Below are 24,173 nucleotides of genomic sequence, written 5' to 3' on the forward strand. Positions count from 1 at the left end.
CCGGGCACCTTCTGGGAGGAAGCTTGTTGTCTTTATCTGTCACTTAAATAATTAAAAAGCAGGATGAAACCGTCTTAATCAAACACTTTCCAGTTCTGCCCACAAGGATTGTGTTATGTGAAATGCACCAAATTCCAGGATGTGCTCAAGACTGGAAACTTTGTGATGGGGAGACAAGCCGATAATCCTGCCGTATGAACAAGGAAGTATCTGACTCGGCCTGGAAAATGTTTCACTAAAACATGTATAAAGTGGCAGGTGAGGACGCTGTGGAAAATGAGTCTCCCCCGAGCGAGACAGAGGTATGAGGGGTGGTTCGTGTGGCTCCACCTGTTTCCACCGGGACATGAATCCTTCGAAGTCCAGGACCCCTAGCGAGAGCGTCCCTGGAAGATGTGTCCCGACGGCGGCCTGGCCCCAGGGCGGTCGTGTTCAGTGCTGAACCACGTGGAGTCATCCTTCTGATAAATTTAGACTCAGGGACACAAGGGTTTTGGTGACAAGAACATGTTTATTACTTCACCGCCCTGTTCACGTGCCTCCCAAAGCACCACGCTCGCAGTCACGACGGCCCCACGTCCACTGCCTGCGTCTGCCTCGGCAGGACAGACTGGGCTGCGCTGTTTCAAAACGTAAGTGCCCCTGGTTTACTCTGGTGCTGAGTGATGTGTGCTGCCTCTGCTCTGGCTTGTGTCCCCACCACAGGGAGTCTCTCAGATGCTGGATTTCTAGAAGACTAAATGTTCTTTCACGTTTATGCCCAGAGAGCTGCTCTCCACACGCAGCCCTCAGGCAGGGGTGAGCTGAGGGGCCGGCTGGGGAGAGGGGAGTTTCCAGATACCCCCCACGGGCGCAGCTCGGTGAGAAGAGGGTGCGTGGTGACTTTGTAAACTGCTTGACTTGAAGTCGTCTCCACACCTTGTAAGTGCCTTTGGTTCTTGACTCAAATAAAAGGAAAAAGTCAAAAACATGTTTTTGAGGCCTGATGTTACCACTGAGCCCAGACCTCTTGTGCCCTTTGGTTTTTAAATAGGAAGACTGGACTTCCTTGGTATTAGGCTGTCCCTCCTTCCAGGGGTACTTTTTCACTCGTAAGGGGCACGCCCCCTCCCCCCCCCCTCCAGCGCTTGGTCCTCAAACACAGAGCCCTGCTGCCCTGAGACCACCCCCAGGGCTGAACTTTCAGGAGCAGTCGAGTGGGTACTTTTTTAAAACAAAAAGACCTGAACACCTTTACAGTAGGTGGGGCCCTCACAGCTGACGTCGGGTAAAGGCCTGGCGTGGGGACGGGTTCAGGTGACAGTGTGGAACAGTCACGTGTGCACACGCTCACTCGGCGGGGGAAGGGAGGTTGCTGAGTGGTCCCAGTTAAACACCGGCTCTGGGATGGTCCTCTCAGCTGCTTAAATACCCACGAAGGCAGCTGCACTGCTGTCACCAGCTCAAGTTTCTCCAGCCCTGTTTTCATCGAGTGGTCCACTCAGTCCAGCTCCTGTGGCAGGGACAGAAAACAGAGTCAGCCTGTCTGCCCCGCAGGCCAGGCTCCCGTGCTCAGACCTCCAGTCAGTGGAAGTGGACCGGGGCTTTGCAAACGCAGGCTTTCCCCGAATCACGCACGGTGCCGAGGAATGAACCAAGGCTGTCTCAGCCCCGCACGTCGGGTGAGCTGGTAACAGACAGACTTGGGTTCTCGGGCTTCTCTCCTCCCCACGATTCAGCATGCTTTCACACTGGATTGGGGTTTATGTTCACCCCAGTTGTAAGATGCCTGTTAAGCTGGAGACCATGCAGAGCACGCGCTTTTAAGGCTCATCAGGGAACCTGAAGAGGGTCAGAGGCCTGAGCCGTGCTTCTGACAAGTAAAAGCCCATTCACTAATGTTTTCAAACCTTCAGACAAGACGCCCACCTCCCTTCCAGCTAGTTTGTGAATAAACCCAAGCCAGAGGCCTAAGGCCTGCCTGGCCTCTTCCTTGGGCCACAAAGAACTGTGGCCTCAAACTCCCTGCTTAGAAGACAGACTGCAGTCCCCTCTTGACCGCTGATCCTCCTTGGTAATCACGTAAGTTACACTCATTTTGGGACAAGGTGAAGTCGCAAGGAGATGGGAGGCAGCCTGGGCCCCTCCCACCATCTTCCCTCCATCCTGTCACGAGCGCCAAGTCGGCCTTCACCACCTCCGACCAGCGCCTTTCCTGCTCACGAAAGCAGAACCTGGCCTTTCTTCCTGAGCAGGAAGACTGCCTTCCCTGGGGTCTGGTCACCAGCAGGCAGCCCTGCAGAGACAGTCTCAGACCTTAGGGGAGATGCCTAGGAGCTGGTGTCGCTGGCTCTTACATTTTGGACTAAGTTCCTCACATAGGTGAGAAGATTCTGGTTGATGAAGTTCACCGTTGTGCGGAAGACGTCCTGGAGCAAGGCTGGCGTGTGACTGGCCACCTCTTTGGCCAGGAGCATGGTCAGCACGAGCAAAGTCTTCTCCTGGTCCACATCTGCGGGGCAGGCCTGGAGGAGCTGCCCCAGAGTCGTGGCGAAGCCCCGCCTTCTGTCCTGCATGGAGGAGACGGAGCCTCGCTGACCAGCCTCCTCCCGCTGGAGGAAGGCCGCCCTACAGTGACAGCCATGAAGGGGCCTTCCTCTCGAGGAGTGCTGTCAGCAGCAGATGCTGGAGGGGAGTGAGGACAACTCTGGTCTGAGAGGGCAGATGGAGACAAACCTCCCCCACCAAAAGCACCTGAGCTGAGGGTCAGTGCCCACTGAGGGCATCCGGGCCTCATGCAAGGGTGCAGGGAGAGGAGGAACCCCTCCCGCCCGTCCAGGGGAGGCCTCCATGGACCATAGGCCCCCAAAGGACCTTCCCTGAAGGGGAGAGAACGTCACAGCTGCTTGTGCGCCACGACACCTTCAAACCTCAAAAGGGAGCTCCCTGGACGGGCCAGACCCTGGACTACATTTCTGAGTGTTGGGGGCCCCTGCGTCCTTAGCCATCAGTAGTGGACCCCCACCCCCACCCCGGCTCCTACACATGCCTGACGGCCTTTGGGGCCAGCCCTGGTGGGGACTTAGCTCTGTAGGCTCCCTCGGTCAACTCTCTGAACTGGAGGAAAGAGCTGCACACATGGTGTTCGCCTTCTGGGGGCTCTGTCCCCAAACGCTGGATCTGACTGAAGGTTTGGGTTTTTCCTGTCAAGTTACTTAGTTCTTACCTGAAGGGTCGTCAGGCTGGTCCTATTTCCAGCTCTTTTGTGGACAGTCAGGACCCGAGGTGCAGGACAGACCCTGAGCAGCCCCCGCTTCCTGACCGCCCGTGGGTGTGCGCGCTCACCTCCTCCGAGAGGCTGCCATTTGTGAACTGCGCGGCCAGGCCGTGGATCAGCCCTGGGTGGATGCTGCGGCCCATTGTGTCCCCAATCTGTGCGAGCTGCCTGGCGATGTCCCAGATGGCCTCCTCTTGACTCGCAGAAACTAAACGTCAGAGAGGGTGGCTCCAGACGACACTTCGCTGACCCCTCCTCCCAGAACACGGCGGTTCTGCTTTGGAGCAAAGCCGGCCTCTCCCCACCCCTGCTCCCGAAAACGGTCCGTGATGCTGAGGCAACTGTGACTGCAGCTAGCTGGGCTCTGGCCCCTGCATCTGACAGCCATCTCCCCAGGAAGTGGCCCAGAGGGCTCTGCAGCCCAGCCATGCTGGCATCACAGGTCCTGGATGCAGCCCCCCCTCCCCCTGGCCCCCCAGTGCCCCCTCAGGCTTGTCTTGCTGGCCTCCCCACAGCCTGGACCGTGGCATGCAACTCGAGCTTGATTTCTCTCCTCAAAACCTTCCACGCACCTGCCTCACTTTCAGGGACAAGTCACCCGGATCTGACGTGATCTTGGACCTGAACGTCCACTGTTCCCATCGGAGGTCCAGCCACACCGACTGTGCTCAGTACCGCTCCGGGCCCTGGCCTTCCCACCCCGGGTTCTTGCTGAAGCTACTGCCAGCTCCACCGCACCCGATTCCTGCAGCCCTGACTGCCTCGCCTCTCCCGCCTCCTTCCAGCAACTCAGGAGCCACGGCAAGTCCAGCCGAGGGAACGAGTTAGCATCACGAGGTGGCCACCAGAGCCTCTACCTGCCTTTTGCTTCCAAACCTCATTAGGTCCCCGTCCACACGCCCATTTCCTACTGTCATCACTTTGGCCACTGCGTCCAGCGAGGCTTTGGGGCCCCAAAGCAGGGACGGTGTGGGAGAGCCACCCAGGGACAGCCTCTGCTTGTTGCTCCTGCCCCCAGGCCTTCTCATCCTTCCCCAGGGGACCAGCCAGGAGACACAGCAGCTGGATCCCTGGGCCACACCCCTGTCCACTGAGTTGAGGCAGCCTGAGGCTGGAGTGGCCCAGAGGGCAGCGTGCAGCAGGAACCAGGCGGAGATGAGCCCACAGCCCTCCCAATGCCTACCTGTGTCCGCTGCGCCCCCGAGGGGGTGGCTCCACTGGCTGCCATCTGTCTGCAGCTCATCGTCAAGGGCCGTGCACATGGAGAGCTGGTGGCCCAGTGCCTCCAGCTCTCTGCGGAAACTGGAGGGGGAGCAGCTCTGGAGGAAGCTGAACACCAGCAGGCTGGTGATGCGCTCATCCTGGGGGCCTGCACCGTTGCTGACCTGAGATGAAAGCCACCTGAGACGGCCTCGCCAGCCCGGGGACCCGCGTGCCCGCCCGCGGGTGAGGGCAAAGTGCTGCTGCTGCTGCTGCTGCTGCTGCTGCAGAAGTGGCTCCCCTGGGGGACGGAAGCCAGGCAGACGCAGACTTAGCGGCCAGCCCTGCATCAACGCGCTTTGCCAGGCCCCCCCGTCCTCCTTCACTGGCCACGCATCCAGCAGGTTTTCAGTACAGACTGGACAGTTGTGACCGCAGACAGCGTCTGCCTTTGGCCAGCTGTGGCCGGCTCAGGTGGGTAAGCCCCTTGACCGAGCCTACAGAGAGAACTACCAGGACAGGATGGCTCCTGTCGAAGCCGAGGCGGCCCCAAGGGAACCAGGAGGGACTCCCGGGGCGCTGACTGCAGGCGCACACGCACAGCGGCTGGATGACGGCAGACCCACCCAAGAGCTGGGACGACGGGCACCGCCTGGGACCTGCCCAGAGCAGGACCCACGGACACACGTCCTGGGCTGGAAGTGGCCACGAGAGGAAAACACAGGTGCAGGTAGCAGTTGCTTCCAGGTCCCTAATGTTTTTCATTAGAAAAATCAGAAAACTGGGGGAGGGTACAGCTCAAGTGGTAGAGCGTGTGCTTAGCATGCATGAGGTCCTAGGTTCAATCCCCAGTATCTCCATTAAAAAAAATTATAATAATTAAATACAATTAATTCCCTCCACCACCACCAAAATAAAAAAAAACTGCAAAAGAAAAAGAAAAATCAGAAAACTTTTAGAGGACAAGTTGTTTTAAATAAATAACATGCATAGTCAGGTGCTCATATGTTGCCATTAAGCCTTATCCAGAATTACTCCTGAAAAAGGTAAAAATGTACATAAAGCTCTACGTATCAAACCTTTACGGTGAGGCCAGGTGGCACAAGGCAACTTAGAAACTCAAAGTGCTTCCCTTCTGCCTCAGGGAGGTTCCTGGTGGGGAAGGAGGAACCGGGGCCGAGGCCATGCAGCTGACGGTGCCCCCAGAGCCATCCTAGACATGACCCCAGGACCTTCTTCGGACATGGGGTCTTTGCAGATGGCACTGAGCTAAGGTCGGGCCACAGTGGACTAGGGAGGACCCTACATCCAAAGACTGGTGTCTCTACAAGAGAAAGGAGGGGCAGATGCGATGGGAAGACAGGGCGGGGGCCAGAGTGATGTGTCTGCCCAGACAGCCGGGCACCAGGAGAGCCTCCAGGAGGAACCCACCCTTTGACACCTGGACCTCAGACCTCTGGACACGGAGGGAAAACACCCAGTTTGTGGGGCTTCGTGGCTGCGGCCCCAGGAAACTAAATCAGGCCATTTCTGCCTGGACTCCCTTCACCTAGAGGCTGGCAAATGGGGTCCCAAAGCCTGGCTGCAGCACACTGGTTGCCACGAACTTGGCCAGGTCGAGTGTCTGAGACGGTGGGAGGGAAGCGTTTCATGTTAGGGGCGCGGGTCCCAAAGCTGCGAGCGGGCAGCCCATGGATGGGGTCCGTTCTCACAGTGTGACAGCAACAGGCTGGACTGGACCCCAGGATGGGCAGTCATCCCAGCACCAAGAACCAGCTGGGCCAGGGACAAGCCGGGGACGGGCCAAGGAAGGACCAGTGACCACCGTTGACAAGAACGTCTCAGAGGCGGGTGCTCTGATGGCTGTCCCTTTAGGTCACAGGGAAACTGAGTTACGAGAAATGATGAAGACTTAGGAAACCTTGCTGGACCAAAGTACCTCTCGCTATAAAGTCAGTTCCAATGCAGAAAAAAAGATGGACAGGTAGCCAGTGTGTCTGATACACTGGAAAAGTGCTGGTGTCCAAACCTAGAGAAGGCAACATCAAACATGCAAGCCCTAAAACCAATCTCATTTCTTGCTCTTCTAAATACCAAAAAAAAAAAAAAAAAAAAAAAATCACAGAAGAACACTACAGTGTGGCTAAACAGCACCACACAAACACACAAAACCCCCAACCCGAGACACTGTGCTCGGTGAGGTCAGACACAAGAGGTCACGCTGCGTGAGTCCTCCACCCGTGTGGCCCCCGAAGCAGCCAGACTGTTCCAGGAAGCACAGGACGAGGGGCCGGGCGGTGGCGGCCACAGAACAGGGTGAGCAAAAGTACTGCCACTGAGCTTACGCCTTAAAAACCTTACAGTGGTTAATTTTACGCTATGTACATTTTACTGTAATTTTTTTTAAACTGGACATGCAAATTCTGGTGGGGGAAGAGGAGGCGCCTGGGAGTCTCCTCACGAACTAACGCTGGGGGACTCCTGAGTCTCTGCTGGAAGGAAAAAGTAAAAAGGGGAGGGTTCCGCACCCCCCCTCCCCGGTACAGGTGTCGGAGATGCAGGACCAGTGGCGGGCGCCCTGGGCGCAAGTCAGAGGGGGCACCATAGGGCAATTTGGACCCTGATAACAGGCCTTCGCCAGCACAAGGGCAGCTCCCCAAACCCCTTCTGTTCAAGCAGCTGACATTTCTCCTGCAGCACCCGGCAGGTAACAGCGTGGCTGCCATCCCTTTAGAAGGACGTTTGCAAGGTTCACGCTGAGACCCTTCAGGTGCCAGATGCTGCTCAGGAACCCGGGCACCGAGCTCACAGTCCCATCTCCTCAGACGCCTCCTACAGGGGCTGGTGGGACTGGGGGTACCTGGTGCTGGGCCCTGACATGACAGAAGAGGAAGGAAGACCAAGCAGATATGACCGGCCACGCTGTGATTCCTTCTCGCGCCCATGTTCATTCAAGGCACCCGGCAGCATTTAGGCACCGAGAAGGCAGGCACCAAGGGGGCTGGCCCATATGGCCCGAGGTAACCACTCCCAGGAGCTCCCAGCCTTTCAGAGGCCTTCAATCAGAAAGCCTCCTTGTCCTTCGGTGAGGACAAGAGGGGCGAGGGGACGAGAGGCCCGTTTTCTCCCCCTGTGCTCCAGGGAGTTGTGAGTGAGAGGCTCCTTCCGCAGGGCTGCCCCCCACTACGTCCCCCCAAGCCTCCCCCAGGACAACCGCAGCATCTGACCTTAGAATCCATGGCCTAGGCAGCCTGGCAGGCTCCGGCTCTCAGGGGTCAAAGTTGGTGGCCTGGAAGAGAACACACACAGGGTGGGTGCTGGTTCCTGCAGGGACACCCACTCCAGGACCCCTCAGGGAAGAGAGGAGCCGTCCTTCCCAACTGTGCGCACCCTGGGCTGCCACTTCCTCTGCAGCCTGAAACTTGGGGAGAGCGGAACCCCGTTATGGAGACTGAGGCCCCACCCCAAGTTCATGGCTCAGGCAAATAGGGCAGACAGACTCCCCACAGCACCGAGCTGCCTCCATGAATAGGACCCAGCGTTCCTGGGGGTCTGCTGCATCACTGCCACCACCTGAGCACAGGCCTCCCCTCAGCCACCACCCAGGGCACACCGCACGGACCCTGACTCCGTGGTACACACTCGAGCGGTGGCCAGGCAGGCCAGCTCCCCATGAGCCACGTGGCTTCAAGGGCAGAGAAGAGAAATTTCCCATAGAAAGAAGGAGAAAGAATATGTATCTGACAATTACACAGAAGGTTAAAGCTTCCATTCAGCGTATCTTACAGACTAAATAATCCAGCGTCAAGAAGGGACCAGATGAGCCCACTGGAGACTGGACTAAACCAAGTGAACTGGCATTTGGGAGAGCGAAACACCGAACCTGGTCATTCCACACGGTTCCTAAACACCCAGGAGGAAAAGACAGACAAAACGGATAGCCAGCTCCTCTTCAGGGAGGAAGGGCAGAGCGGCCTCCACCTCCCTGTCCCGGGTGCCCTGGCCTCATGCATCCCCAGCCGATGCACCCTATGGGGCGGGGCGGGGCGGGGCGGGCTGAGTGTCTGGGAGGAAAGGGGCCAAGAGCAAAGACGCAGGTGGAGGCAGACAGGCAAGGGGCAGAGCGGGAGCCACTGTCAGCATCAGGACACAGCAGACAGAACAGCCCCCAGGGAAGAGGCCAAACCACGGCCATAGTCACAGGCCCCCCCGCCACCCCGCTCTGAGGAGCCAGCATCAGGATGCTCTCCACAGAAGCACCTCACCGGCCGCCCCCGCCTGGTCCATGACCATGTCACTCACACTGGCCGCATTCCTGTCTTCACAAAATATCCTAACCCTCTGAACAACCCTTGAACCAAGCAGGGGTTAATCTGCGCAGAATTCATCCAGACCTGCGCTCTGCACTCTCAGACAACAGCCCGGGGCCGTGTGGCATTTTTTAATGAAAACCATGGGCATGAGTGGACCTGCTGTTCCAGGGCCAGCTCTGCTGATGTGTCTGTAGCCACAGATGCACAAAAAGACCCAGACCCGCCGGGGAGTGACTTTTCCTTCTTAAATGAACACATACTAGATTTTACTGAACTCACTATTTAATGGGGTAAAGAGTAAGACGATAAAACCACTCCACACCCACAGGAAAGGAGGAAGGGTGGCTCATGTCTGGGCACGTCGCTGGCAATGGCACCAGTCTTCTGCCACTTACAGAGGCCTTCAGTAGCCCCAAATCAAGGAACCCAGAGAGGGCCAGCTGGCCAGAACACGCGGGGGTTTTGTGCATGTGGGTCTTTCGCAGTTTCTCCAGACAGTCTCCAGCCTGGGCTGAGATGACTCTCACACACAGGTGGTCTCACTAGGCTGCCTCACGGGCCCATCCTGGCGGCAGCAGCGTTAGTTAACCAGCGAGGCCTCCTCTGTTTCTTTTGCAAATTTAGATCCGTGGCATTAAACAGCTACCAAAGGCACAGAATCGACTCAGGTCTGGAAATTTTCATAAGGAAGCTTGAAAGCAGCTCTTTCCCCCCTTTCCTGTTCACGCGTTTCTGTTCCCCTCTAACCCTTAAGAGAACCTAATTACAGGAATGAAAGCAACTGAAACCAACTCCTGACTTAGGCTCCCTGAATGCACACCACGCCTAGTCTGACCGGATGACGGCCGTGCTAGCTCTTCGCCCCCACAGCCCCCTGGCAACCCCGCGGGCAGATCGTGGGCAGAGTACATCTGAAGAGTCCATCAGTCCGTGCAGGGAGGACTGTCCCCCCTTCTCCCTTTGAAAACACCCCAGCGGAACAGGGCCCTCGGCGTGGTCTCTGAGCAAGAGTCCACTTTCTCCCCAGGCTGCCGGCTTTTCTGATTAAAGCACCTTCCTCTCTACTGACACCTGCCTCGACAATGGCTTCTGAGTGGCGAGCAGGTGAGCCTGAGCTCAGCAGTGAGCTCGGACTGGGCTTCCTGCTGCCTGAGAGTAGGAGCCAGGCCTAAAACTCCAGGCTTCACCCGCAGTCCCCACAGAGGTGCAAGAATTCCTCTGGAAAGGAGGGGAGCCCAGCCCTGGGGAGCAAGGGCCACTGATCCGGACACTGGCGCCTGGCAGCAGAGGGTGGGGGAGCTCTGCGATGAGAGAGGCCCCTGGAGGGCAGAGTCCAACGCAGACCCAGGTTGGAAGCAGGAACAAAAACCAGGGAAGCCGTCAGTTACTGACCAAGTCCTGAGGTAATCTGTAGCTTCCAGGACGTCGCCAGAGGGCAGTCTGACTTGACTTACCAGGCTGGCCTCCTGGGCAGGGGCCTCCTCTGTCAGCTTACAGTCGGCCCACTGTCTGTCCGTATATTCGGTCTCCTGCCGCCCTTCCGGGCCCCCAGGAAGTGACCCTCCTCCCACTACCACCAGGGACCCCTGGCCAGACTGGCTTCCCTGCGGCTCTGCAGGTCTGCCCCCAAGACAGCTCAGTTCTGTGACAAGTGGCTTGTCACACCCAAGCACATGAGCATCACTCAGGAACAAGGGCTCTCAGTTCGTCCAGTGTTATTAAATCCAGGTTAAAAAAGCAAAAGGACGGTATGGCAGTTTTCAAAAAAAATTATATACAGAATCATGGTCTGCTCCAGCAGCTCTGCCCCCGGGTATACAGGAAGTGAACAGGAAGTGAGAGCAGGACAGACGGGCTGCACCCCGGCCTTCCCGGCCGCATTACTCACAGCAGCTCCAAGGTGCAAACAGTGTCCCTCAACAGGTGAGCGGACGAGCAAAATGTGCCCATCCACACGGTAGATACAATCAGCCGCAAAAAGGAAATTCCAGCACCTGGTGCCACACGCAGGGACCTGGAGGACATTGTGAGAGTGACATAAGCCAGACACAAAACGGCAGATGCTCTGCGATTCTCTGAGGTCCCTGGGGGTCGAACTCACAGACGGTGGACTGAGGTCTGCCGGGGCCGGGGGGATGGGGCCACAGCCACGTGCGTGGGCTTCACGCCTCTGCTTGTACGTTTGCAAACAGTTAAAACGGAAAAACTTGTGTATATTTTACCACATGTACAAAAGAGAAGGCAATTCTGACACCTGTGACAACGCGGACATCAAGTGACAGTGTGAGCATTATGTGACCGTGGACGTCATGGGATGGCGAGGATATGCTGTGAATGAAACAAGCCAGACACAGGAACACATGTTGTCTGATCCCACTTGCGTGAGAAGCCGTCTGCTTTTTAGAGAATTAATTCCTTATCAATGCCACTAAACTGTACACTTAGAATAGTTAAAAAGGTAAATTCTGTATCTACCACAATAAAAAAAAGTTTGGAAAAAACCCTGTATCACCACACAAAACGAGGAGGCTTAACAAGAATTCTGCAGGTAAGAGCCAGATGTCAGTTGTCTGCCAGATTTTTATGGCTGACAGTTTAAGAAAGTTTCCTTGTGTATCTAGAAAGTGGAAATTAAAATGTCGGCAGCATTCCAGGCAAACCCCGGTGTCCAGTGTATGCTGCCTGCAGGGCGGGGCCGCACCCGGGTTGAGGCTCGGCTGCTAAAGCCAGATGAGAGGAAGCCTGGTCTGGAAAGGTCAGGTGCAGACGCCACCCTTCCCCGCTGTGGACGCCCCAATCGCTGACCACTTGGCCACTGGGAGTGATTCACAGATTTCTCTAACCAACGAAGTCACAACAGAAGGGGGTCGCCTCTCTTGGGTACCGCACAGAACAAACCCCATTAGTGTTTTCCCGGGAATAAAACCGGATCGTGGACAGCGAAAGCGCTCCCACAAAGCACAGTCTGAGTTACTTACATTAGTGACATTTTACCCAGACACGTAACCAAGGGGCTGCACCTCTTCTGACCACTCTTCCCACAAAGCTCTTACAACACTTCAAACAGATGTAATTAATTTTATAATATGTCTTTTTATAAGGTGAACAACCTTTGGGACTCTCCAGGGGCACTCTGGGAAGTCTCTCTTTAGGTGTAAAAGATATCGTGGGAAGTTTTTTTTCCTAAACTTAGGGTCCAGTCTTCGGAAGTGCTGCCAGAGTCCACTTGGGCACTGACAGATGGGACCATGGATGCTGAGAAACAGGATCTGGTCAAGAGTGAACGAAACTCAAGACCTTAGCTCATCATGAGTGGTGCGCCTTTGTCTTCCGTGGGGTTGTTTCCCCCAAAGACACAAAATAGCAAACATTCTGTTTTACAGACTCTCTGCCACCCACTTGGCAGATAATAATCTCTTTCTGACAGCAAAGGCAAGACCATCGAGACAAACTCTGATAAATTGGGAGTTTTGCAGCTTCTTTTTAGACTCAAGACATTTAAGAGACTTGCAAAAATACGCAACAATGTCATTCTCACTAAAAATGTTGTTTTGGAAAATACACGTAATTATGTTCACAAGCAGCAAGCATGCTGGTGTTTTCAAACAGATCAACAATATTTTAAATTTTCTCCAGTTTTAATTTCTAACAAAAAACAGATAAAACTTAAAAGCTTTCCAGGCTCCTCAGTAGTTTTTATATGTAAAAGCATCCAGAGGCCAAAAAAGCTTGAGAAACGCTGCTTTGAGAGGAAAATAACAGCTACTCCTTTTCCTTGAAAATAAAAGCTTATACACAAGTGTTTCTGTGACTTTTAAGCCAAGTGACTGAGGTCACTTCACAGAGAAGCAGGTGAGTGGTGACGGAGGACCGGCCCCCCGACACAGCACACCTTAGAGGTGCAGTGCGGGGCCTTACAACCAGGTTTGCTGGCCAGAGGCAGAGCCTCTGCTTAGTTTATTGAAAACCGTTAAAATTATACCTGGTAACCAATGTTTCAGCATCCTGCCTTATTTCCAGGTTATCTAGGTACACAGTGATTGCCCATTAATTAACTCAATTTACTGTGCAGCATCCAAAGCTGGAATGCTATTAAAAACAATCAGAATTCAAGTCAATTTAGTTGAAAACAAATTTATGTTTTTCATAACCTTAAACATTATGTAAGAGTAACATCAGCTCATTTGATAAGTAAATCTGTAGAAATCTGGAGGGGACCAAGTAGAATAAAATTTTATTACACTATGTTGGTATATTGAATGTTGAGTATTACATATACTCAGTACAAAGTATAATACTGATAAATCAGAGAAAACTTTTTTAACCAAAAATTATTAATTTATTCTCATTTGCCAAATATTTATCTTAATCATGGGAACCTGAACTCTTTTTTAAATTTAAATATAGTTGTTACACATGTAGTTACAGGTGTGCAACACAGTGATTCACAATTTTAAAGGTTACTTCTATTTACAGTTATTATAAAATACTGACATTCCTGTGTTGCACAGCGCATCCTTGTAGCTGACTCATTTTATACCTAACAGCTTGCACCTCTCAATCCCCTGCCCTTGTCTTGCCTCTCCCTCCTCCCCTCCCCACTGGTCACCACTGGTTTGTTCTATCTTTGAGTCTGCTTATGAACCTGTAGTCTTAAAAACATTTCTGAGTTTATTTCTGTGCATTTTAAGTCTTTTAAAAGTCTAATACATATAAGTTATTAGAAGAACAATTTCCTGATTTTCTGGAAATTTTAGAAGTATTTGACTTATATAAGCATTTATTTAGGCCCACAAGTCAATCAGAATAGAGTTCCTTCCATTTAAGACATTTCACAACCTAACTCCCCAACAGTGAAAAAAAATATTTCCACATTGACCCAGAGGGGGAAAGAGAGGCCTCTGTGAATTACGGAACACAGGAGGCACACAGCATCCGTCCTAGGACTCCAGCCCCAGGTCCAGAGAAAACACAGAGACACGGGCCTGTTCTCCCTGGTGGGCACAAAATTCTGAACCGAGCTCAAGATAGATCACTGACACACAGACACGTCCAACCGTCCGACTCTCTATCCAGTCTTGCCCAGCAGAGAACAGACCCTGTCTTCTGCCCACGAGGACCACAGGCCCAGACCCTCAGTCAGCGAGACCACAAACGGGGTAACTGGTCCACGTGCACAAACCAGAAACCAAACGACCCCAGTCAGGATAGAGAGAGGTTCCACCCGCCCCAAGAAGTCACCCCAGGAGCTGAGAGGAGACGCACGGACCCACCAGCCTTGCTTTCAGGGGTGACTCCAAATACTCCAATTAAAGAAAAAAGGTGAAACCACGATTTTTATACAAACACAAAATGATATGCCTGAGGTTTTACTGGGAGGAGGGAACCAGATTTCTAAGGTGGCTGCCAGCTCTAGTGGTATCACTGTTAGAGCTGTAAGAAGGCAGTCCTTCCCTTTCAGCGGTGTTCAGGATCAAGGCAGAGCTCAGGGAAACTGCCTGATTTACACGTGGGCTCCTTCTACATGTCCCCCGGACACACTGTGACCTCCCTTCCACCCACTCGGTCCACCCGGGTTCATCCGGACAGAAGGACACTGGAGTTTGGGACACTGGTCCCTCGGCCTCCTTGGAACCCAGCTTCCCGCCTCTCAGCCTTCTCCACAGACACTGGGGAAACTCCTTCCCCTCCCATCCCAAGGGCTCGGGGACCACTGATCCAGCCCACAGGTTTTCAACCCTGGCTGCACACACTGGAACCAACTGAGAAGCTTTAAAATATACTGACTTGACAGCCCTGGAGGTAATAAACGAGTTCACCAAGGCTTCAGGACAGTCTCCGCAAGATCTGCCGTCCTTCCATATGTCCGCAATGAACAGCCCGCAAGTGAGACTGAGAAACAGAGCAGCACTGAGAATGTGTTACACTGGACAGCACAGGGAACTGTATGTTACTCCTTGTAGTAGCTCACGGTGAAAAAGAATATGAAAACGAATATATGTATGTTCATGTACGACTGAAGCACCATGCTGTACACTAGAAATTGACACAACATTGTAAACTGACTATACTTCAATTAAAAAAGTAAAAAAAAGATAAGCACTTGGGAATACACTTAATGAAAGAGGTGTAAAGGCTTGTACACTGGAAACTATGAACGTCACTGAAGGAAAGTGAAGGTCTAAATAAATGAGATCGTTCCCGTTCTAACCGAAAGACGTATTTTGTTCTGATGGTGACACTCCCCAAACTGATCCACAGACTCAACACCGGTCTTCGCAGACTCCCAGCTGGCTTTTCTGGGGGGGAAGTGACAAAAGGTGCCCTTGCATAAAGAAATGCAAGGGCACAGGATAGAGCAGACGTGGTGGACTCAGCACTTCCCAACTTGGCAACGAGCTGCAGTGATCGCAGTCCTGGCAAAGGATAAACACGCACACCGACAGACCAGAAATGACGGCCCACAAACGCACCTTCACGTTCATGGTTAACTCATCTCTGCCAGCGGGGCCAGGACCTGGGTACAAGAGCAGGCTTTCCAGCAAATGCGCTGGGACTGCTGGACACCACAGGGAACGGAAGTATGCATTTGGGCCCCGACCTTGTATCATACACAAAAATTAAGTCAAAATAGATGCCACACCTAAACATAAGGGCTAAAACTGTAACACTCTTGTAAAAGAACAAAGGAATGAAACTTTATGGCCTTAGGATGGGCAGTGATTTCTTAGATATGACAACAAAAGAACAAGCAATATAAGAGAAACAGATAAACTGGACTTCTTGAAAATTAAAACTTTTGTGCCTCAAAGGACAGGATCAGTGAAAAGACAACCCACAGAATCAGAAAAAATATTTGCAAATCATTCATCAGACAAGGGACCTGTATCCAGAATGTATAAAGAACTCTTAGAACTTGATAATTTTAATAGATATTTCTCCAAAGAAGATGTACAAATGGTCAGTAAGCACACAAAAAAGATGCTCAATATCATTAATCATGGAAATGCTAATCAAAATCACAATGAGACACCCCTTCACACCCACCAGGATGGCTAGAATCAGAAAGATCGACGATAACCAGAACTGGTAAAATGTGGAGAAGCCGGAACCCCACACCGTGCTGGTGGGAATGTAAAATAGTGCAGCCACTTTGGGAAAGTTTTGCAGTTCCTCGAAACGTTTAACAGTTTTCATATGACCCAGCAATTCCACTCCTATGTATGTATACATATGAGAGAGATGAAAACACGTCCACCCAGAAGCTTGTATGTGAATGTTCACAGCGACATTATTCAAAACAGCCAAAAGCGGAATGTCTATCAACCGTTGAATGGATAAAGAAAATGCAGTTTATCCATAAAATGGCGTATTACTTAGCCATAAAAGGAATGAAGTTGTGATACATGCTACGACATGGATGCACTCTGAAACATCATGCTGAGTGCAAGGAGCCAGACACAAAAGGCCACATGTATGATTCCATTTACACGAACTTCCCAGACGAGGCAAATCCAGAGAAAAAAGTAGATGAGCCAGGTCTAGGGCTGGGGGAGAAGGACGGGATAATGGTGTGTTTGGAGTTTCCTCTGGGAGTGCTCAGAAGCTTTGAAATAAGATTGTGGTGATGGTCGCACAACGCTGTGAATATACTAAAAACCACTTTAAATGGGCAAATTTTATGGCATGTGGGACATCTCAATAAAGAGGTTTAAAAAAAAGGCAGCTGGAATCAGGAGGGGGGAACCCCTCACCCCAACCTCGGAAGTGCACCTCCTGGTGCCAAAAGCCTCAGCGACCTAGTCTCTTGCTGCTCCCACCTGCCCAGGCCCTGGGCTTCTGAGACCTAAGCAGGGGCCGCGTGTCCCAGGGGCTACCGCAGGGCGCCTAGGTTGGCCTTGGTCTCAACACTCCACCACCACCCTGCCCTTAGAGTCACAGAGGAGAGAGGTGTCTCCAAGACCCTCTGGTGACGCTGAGCCCCAGACCCCAAAGAGGCCTCTCCTCAAGTGCTGGCAGCCGCACCCCCGGCCACATGTCCTGCCACCAGAGCAGAAGGTCCAGAGGCCCCATGCACTTGTGTGCCTGAAGGTAACCAGTTCCTCTTACACCTACTCTATTGTTTCCCTTTCAGACTACCTTGGCTCCCACCTCCCCCACCACCACGCTGACAGGATTACTGAGGGCAGAGGGTAATTTACAACAAACCACTTCCTCATTTTCTGAGCTGATGGCTTCTAGGACCCTGGCTGGATACAAGAACCCAAAAGCCAACCTAGAACTCAGTTTGCAGCAGAACCTCCAGAAACGGCAGCTCAGCGGTTCATCCAGATGCTCGTCTGCCTTTCATCCTTTCATCAGAAACTTCCTCATTTTGACCAAAGAGGCAGTAAGGGGAGGAGAGGAGTGGCGAAAGGGGCTGGGAGCCTGCCTGGGAGGGGTCTTGGGGAAAAGCCCCACTGAGGGTCCGAGGGTCCACGGGTCCGACGCCCGGCGACCTGCAATGGAGGTGGCCTGCAGAAAGACCGCGTCCTCCTCTGCCCCTCGCCCCATGTGTAACAGTTGCGGACGGGGGAGATGGGGTAGAGGCTGGGAAACCCAGGCAGTGCCGGCGGCCAATTAGTCTCCCTTCGCTGTGAACCTGGGCAAGTTACTTACCCTCCCCCCACCCCGAGCCTCAGTTTCCCCATCCGAAAAGTAGGGACAGACGATAACTGATTACCCTCTGTCCAAACACAAAGTGCTCTGCCCGTGTGTCCCATGCAGTGAGCTGTGTCACCATCCTCAATTAGCTGTCTTTTGCAGACCCGTCAGTGGTCTCTGGGGAGCCAGCCAAGGGTGGCAGCCAAGATGAAAGGGAGGCCCACTTGGGTGGGGGGCTTGCCTGGGGGGCACACCAGGCTGCCACATCCCCAGCCTGACAAATGGTCACCAGAAGTGCCGCCACAGAAGCACTTACAGTGGCCACGGCGAGAGGCAGAGTCCCTGGATACCCCCAGCAAGATGCGCACAGTCCACCATCAGGACACAGGCCCGTCTCTCCCCTTGCACAAGACAGAAACAGAACAGCTAGAGTACCACTCACTGCCCTCTACCTGGTCAGGACTGCTGCCCTGGGAGGCCCCATCACCCCGTGCCCTCACCCTTCCTTCTCAGGGCTGGGACAGGCCATTTTCACCAGCAAATGCGTGGACTTCTGTTCCTCCAATTAGTCTCGCCAGGGCAGCTAAGGCTGTGAGCCTCCCCCTGCAAGACCAGGGAGCAGGGCACCTCCCCCAGCGGGCCCTGCACTGCTGGCAAGCTCCTATTCATCTTTCAGAGTCCACCCCAGACAGCGCACACGAACCAGAGCATGTTCCCGCAGCTCTTCGCTCCAAAGCCTGTAACCCAGTGTATCACAGTTGCCATTCCTGCCACACAGCACCCGGTCCCTCAGAGCCCCCTACCCGGCCCGGGCAGCCCGGCACCGAGCGCAGGGAAGCTGGCCCTTGAACCCCCGCCGAAACGCTGCCCCTCTCCCCGCCGCTCCTCCCTCCGGCAGGAGCGCAGCCCCAGCCCCGGCGCTCCCTCCTCTTCCCAGCAGCGCCTTCCTGGAGCCACCTCAGCTTTTAAAGCCAGAGGACCCCCTCCCACCCTCCGCCCAGCTCGAGCACAGACCCGTCCCAGGATTCGGGGGCCCTGGCTCAGGGTCTGCCCCAAGAAGGCAGGGACCCAGGCCCAGGAGAGGCCCCCACGCCAGCGTGTCTGCGCCCCCGAGGGTGGCGACGGAGTGGAAACCACATGCCCCGGCACAGAGGCCGCCGAGGGAGGCCCGCTGGAAGGGCAGGGCCGGGGGGTAGTCGCCTGAAAGGGGCTCAGGCGTGAGGACCACCCCCCCGAGTGAGGACTTCCCAGTGAAGACCACCGCCCGGGTGAGGGCCATCTGGGCCCCGTGAGGACCCAGGGAGGGCCATCCGGCCCCCGGCCCCACCCCTCGCCGCCACCGCCGCGACCCGGGCAGCGCCGCACGACTGGTTCGTTGGATCAAAGAACCGAGCCCCGCACGCGGCCTGGTGGCCGAGGGTCTCCGGCCTCCCAGGGTCCCTGGCCACTAAGTCACTCAACAACCCACTTCCGCCTCTGGCAGCGTAATCAGGGCCGTGAGAGCCGGGGGGGGGGGGGGTGCCTGGGCCCGGGACCGAGGCCGCCTCACGCGGACGGGGCGGCGGGAAGGAGCACGCGCGGGGACCCGGGGCGCTGGGCGCGGGGCGGCACTCACCTCCGAACTCACACGCGAGGCAGCGGGACTGAGACGCGCTCAGCGCCGGGCGCGGGCGGGAAAAGCCGGCGTCTCCAAGGCGTCGAGCGCGCAGCCGCCGCGCGCCTACTTTCTCCAGTTCCGCCCCGTCCTGGGCCCGCCCCTTCCGGTCACAGCCCCCGCCCCGGGCCCTGCCACGCCCATTCACGATCGGGCCACGCCCCCTAGCAGGTGCCCGGAGGCAGAGGCGCTGGGAGAGGACACCCGGGGACCAGGGCGGAGGTTGCACGCGAACTCGAACTCGAAAATAGAAACTGAATTTTAAAAAGAAGAAGAACAAGACCGGGAGGAAATATAACCAGAAACTATCGCCTGTTTACTGTAAAATAATAAAATCACAGGGATTTTCCACTTTTTTGTACTTTCCAACTTTTCTTAAATGACTGTCGCACCAATTTTACGATGACTAAAACTATTGCAATAAAGATCACATAATGGAAGTTTTTAAACCTAGGCAGTGTTATCTATGCTCCAACTTGATTTCTTATCAGAGCTGCATATCCAAGTGATTAAACAGCGAGTAATACTTTTAAATGGGGTTCCTGGCAGCCAAAATAAAAGAGAAAGGGAGTGACTGATTTCACCACTCTGCAAAGAAAGGACGGAGCTTGCCAATTTCCACTTCGAGGAGTCCAACCTTATCTCACACCTAACTTTAAATGAAATATCTGGGTTTTATGTGCAGCTTAAATTGGCTCTGAAGGAAGTGTCAAAAGGGACAATCTAGATATTCCAAACAAGAGCAGGTTCATTCCAATAAATGCGTGACTGGTGAAAGGGCAACACTCTTAGGATGTCTGAGATCACAGAACAAACCACCCATCGGGGGAGCTCAGCACTCTATCCCCGCAAAGGAAGACGCAGGCCAGGCCAGCACTGAGGCAAAGACCTCCTCACTTGGCAGCTGAGGCCGTCCGCAAAGCCACCAGCCCCACTAAGGCAACCACACTCTAGAGCAGTAAGTTCATTTCTGGAACCACAAATGCATTGCTAGTGCTGTATATGGACCAGCCAGGCCAAACCATGCTCCCCAGAAAGCTGCTCCCAGGCTCTCACTGCAGTCTTGTCAGGAGGAGCTTAACTTCCAACCAATGCATATAAATAACCAGTAATCCTTCCAACCTCAGTACCACCCAGCTTTCCTCTCACTCTCACCACTCCTGATTGCTAAAATTTGGACGACAGATGACACGCTTCTCTGCCTTCTTGCACAGGACTCTGACCATAATTTCACTTTCCATGCCCAGAGGCCTCCTGGACTGTGAAGGGCTGCTGTGTCTACGGCAGCACTAGCACATTCCCTGCTCCACAGTGCACGTCTGCCCACCAATCCATGCAGCCCCACGTATCACAGTAGTGATGCTAGGAACATTGTCAACAAATGGAACTATGGCAAACTAAAAAGCTTCTACAAAGCAAATGAAATCATCAACAGAATAAAAAGGCCACCTATGGAAGGGGAGAACATATTTGCAAATCACATACCTGACAAGGGATTAAAACCCAAAATATGTAAAGAGCAGGACCGGTTCCTGCTGAAGGCCCAGCGGAGGGCAGGTCCAGCAGAGCCCCATGCGTGCAGCAGGGACATGCCCTCCTCCCACGACTCTAGACCAACAGAGGCCAGGAGAGCTTATTTCCAGCACTTCAGGGCCCTCCAATCCCCTCCACCCCTAGTAGGTGCCTCCTTGGGAATTCAGTGGGGTTGAGGTGCTGCGGTCAGAGGGGCCTGCCTGGGAAGCCAAGGAGGGCTGACGTGGAGTGGCGATCCCAGCCCTGGAGACGTGTCTGCGAGAATGAAAGGATCCACCTGGCAGGGTGGACCAGCTTGCCCCTCCAAGGTGCTTTCCCACCAAGACACAGTCGAGGCTCTGGGCCTTGAAGGACAGAAGGGAGAATCTAGACAGGGAGAAAGAACAAGTCCTGAGGGAGAAGCAGAGAAAGAGGGCTGGACCCGGGACCAGGGGCAAAGCTTGTGCCCTTCCCAGGTGAGCTCAGAGCAGGTGAGAGGCTGGGATTTCCCATGTCCCCCTCAGCTTTTCCCCTGGACTTCCCTCTGGCCAAGAGCCAACATTAGGCAGGAAAGCCCCCACCCAGGAAACCAGAGCAGAGTGACTTGGACAAGGCTGACCGGCTCCTGAGAAAACTGGCTCTAGTCAGCATGGGCTCTGGGGGAAGAGCAGAGGGACTCCGGATGGTGCGGCAGTGGGGGCGGCTTTCACATATAAATCAGTATCCAGAATTCTGCAGAGACACACAGGTGGACTATGAGCCTGGAGGGGCAGGACTCTCACGTAGGACACTGGCAGGGAAGGAAGAACTAATGTCTGAGTTTGAATCCTGAAGGCTTCGTCCATGGCCCCAGGCCCATTTCCCCACATCCAGTCCCGTCTGTGGCGCCCTCCCTCTCCCACAAACACTGTGTACTTCCTGGCACCCCAGCTGTGGGCAGGGCCCAGAGTCACCCTCAGGGGGAGCCCATTTTTGGCTCCAGTGGCCACAGAGGGACAGGCACACAATCTGTGAACAATTTTCAGCCCCACAACCCCTTCATGGGGCAGAGAGTGAGTTATTTTCCATTGCAAGGGTAGAAACAGGTGTGGAAAGCCATGTCCAAGATCGGCCAGACAGGCAGTAGCCAAGCTGGGGCCAGAGGCCAGATCAGATTCCTGGTCCAGCACTCACTGCATGGTCAAGTGGCTTCTCCTAGGGTTAGGGTGGGGGAGGGGACAGGACCCATGGGATCATCTTTCGGGGAGCCTTAGGGGAAAGGGAGGGGTGGAGAGACCACTCTAGTGGCTAGGGCGGGGGGAGATGGGAAGTGTTTTAGGCTGTGGCCCTACCCTGGGGGGGGGGGGGTCACACACACCCCACCGTTCCTGCTGGCTGAAATCACACTCAGCAATTAGGCACCTGGAGACCCAGGCCCAGGGTCCAAGGCTGAGTCCCCTCCAGGCAGTCCTCCTGCTTTGTCCCAGCCTGTTCCACAGCTGTCTGTGCCTCTCAGTCTTCCCCTGGGGCCAGGGAGGAGAGTGTGGGGTTGGGGTGGAGAGGCCTGGGGGAACTTGCTTTGAAAATTACCAAATTTATCACCCTCCTCCAGCTCTGGACCTGGTGGGAGCAGAAGGCCCACTTCCCAGGTGGCCTTGGGGGCTGCACCCCACGCGGTGCCACCAGGTGCCTCTGCTAGCAGACTTGCAGAGACCTCATCCCAGGTCAACCCCCGTGTCCTCCTCATCCCGCGTCAACCCCCATGTCCTCCCCCTGCTCCTTGAAATTGGCCGCCCCGCTCACATGGCTGGGTTCTGAGTCCAGACATCTTTTCACCCCTCACACCCTCCCACCTGCCTCTCCACGGCAGAGGCACCCTCTCCTTCCAGCATCCACTTCCTGAGACGAGGCACTGGCGGAGGGGCGGCCCTCAGCCTGGGCAGAGCTGACAGCACAAGACAGTGTTTCTGCTGCCCGTCCCTTTCCATATGTAGCTGCTCTGGCTGGAGGCTTCTTCCCGCCAAAGCAAGGGGGCCGTGGGAGGGGCAGACGCGGCAGCCTTGCCCCGCTGGACACCAAATGGCTGGGGGCACATCCCTGCCTTGAGGCTGTGAATTTGCATATTCAGGGGAAAATGACCGTCTTCCACACCACAGAGAAGAAAAATCTAGCAACTGACTTGACTTTGGCCACGTGGGGAGACACCTCTCTGCCTCCCTCCCTCCCTGGCTCCCACCTGCGGCAATGCAGTCAGGACGGTCATGTCCTGCATCTACTCCTGGGCTGCTGCCCGGCCCCCTCCCCAGGCAGTGTCAGGAACTGTCTTCTCCCAAGGCTTCTTTGAACCTCTCCCCATGGAGGACCTGGCAGGGCCCAGGCTGCTCTCCACACCTTCCAGGAATGGGGCCCGGCCTTCCGGGTGTCCACTCAGGTGAGGGCCCTTTGTCCTCAGGGAGGCCCATCTGAAAGTCACGGGAACGCTGCCTGCGGAGAGCGGCCAGTACCCGGCAAATTAAGTTCCTGGGAGGAAACAGAGGATTCAGCTCAGTATTTAAGACGAGTACCAACAAGTTCAGCCCTGTCACCAGACGCACCCGAGTCGCCCTGGGCACAAGGGAGCCAGCCCGCTGTCCTCTGGTCTCTGACTTCTCGGGAGAGTCAGGAACCACCTCACTCCCCAGCGCGGCGGCTCCTGTGTGGACACAGACATGGCCCGGGCCTGGCGGGTGCTCTCTCTGCCCGATGCAGAGACTGCTCGGTCCAACTGTCCTCTGTTGCAGGAAGATCCTCAGCTAGGATCCTGCCTGGCCCTGGGCCTCGGCCACCACCACAGCCGTCCCAGCAGATCCAAAGGCTGGAACCCAACCTACTTCAGAGCGAGGTGCGCGCCCTGTTCCAAAAGGCAGTGCTGGGCACAGAGCAGCGTGCATGCTCCTGTCCCCCCAGGGCGTCTCCCTCACATCTGTCCCGGTAACGGGTGCCTTCTCAGGCCCACAGGAGCTCCGCTTCAAGCCGCAGCTGCAGGACCACCTCAGGGAGGGGACGGGGCAGGACGCAGCCCAACTAAGAGGACATCTCTTCCCTCCTCACTGCATCACCCAGGGAGGGTCTCCTGAGCAGTGAAGTGAAATGTAACGGCAGCCTCTGTCCCTCCCAGTTTCCACTCTGGCTCCGGGCGGGACCCTGAGGGCAGGTTCTGGAGGGATTTGGAGCCCTTGACAGGCGTGGCCTACAGGCATGGCCCTGACCATCCGTCAGGAACTGGGACCAGAAGCTCTAGGAACTGGCTTCCACGCCAGCTCACCCCCACCTGTCACCGTCCGACCTCCTCCTGCTGCCCCAGAGGGGACCAGCTCTGTGGGTGATAGCCAGGTCAGCCACACTCCTAACGGTCAGCACAGCGGGGAGGGCAGAGGAGCCAGAACAGTAGCCCAGGACTGCCCCTGCAGCCTCTCGGGGACGAGTCCACTCTCTCCAAGACCCTGTGCTCTGAACGTACTAGGGGAGGCGGACACATCTCAACCACGGCACTGCACTCCCAGGTTGGTGGGCCTGAGGACAGAGCAGCGCTGGCAGGGAAGGCTGCCAGGGCTGCTGGACCCCCAGCGAGGAGGAG

The 24,173-nt window shown here is 55.0% G+C and overlaps 1 protein-coding gene across 4 annotated transcripts; it reads right to left on the minus strand.

Annotated features, from left to right (window-relative positions):
* Nucleotides 1-491: 491 nt before the first annotated feature.
* BID (BH3 interacting domain death agonist) lies at nucleotides 492-23,097 on the minus strand. 4 transcript variants are annotated; one of them, XM_032473049.1, is made up of 6 exons: nucleotides 22,949-23,097; nucleotides 7,684-7,745; nucleotides 4,440-4,641; nucleotides 3,325-3,464; nucleotides 2,337-2,549; nucleotides 492-1,492 (listed from the first exon to the last, which is right to left on the minus strand). In XM_032473049.1, the coding sequence occupies exons 2-6, from the start codon at nucleotides 7,693-7,695 to the stop codon at nucleotides 1,481-1,483; spliced, it is 579 nt and encodes a 192-aa protein (XP_032328940.1). In that variant the 5' UTR covers nucleotides 7,696-7,745; nucleotides 22,949-23,097; the 3' UTR covers nucleotides 492-1,480. The 4 variants fall into 4 exon arrangements, with proteins under 4 accessions (XP_032328940.1, XP_032328939.1, XP_032328938.1 ...); XM_032473048.1 differs by lacking the exon at nucleotides 22,949-23,097 and adding an exon at nucleotides 19,028-19,180; XM_032473047.1 differs by lacking the exons at nucleotides 7,684-7,745; nucleotides 22,949-23,097 and having other exon boundaries at nucleotides 4,440-7,659.
* Nucleotides 23,098-24,173: the final 1,076 nt, after the last annotated feature.

Source organism: Camelus ferus, chromosome 34 (assembly GCF_009834535.1).
Source record: "Camelus ferus isolate YT-003-E chromosome 34, BCGSAC_Cfer_1.0, whole genome shotgun sequence".
In the NCBI taxonomy this organism is placed as follows: Eukaryota; Metazoa; Chordata; class Mammalia; order Artiodactyla; family Camelidae; genus Camelus; species Camelus ferus.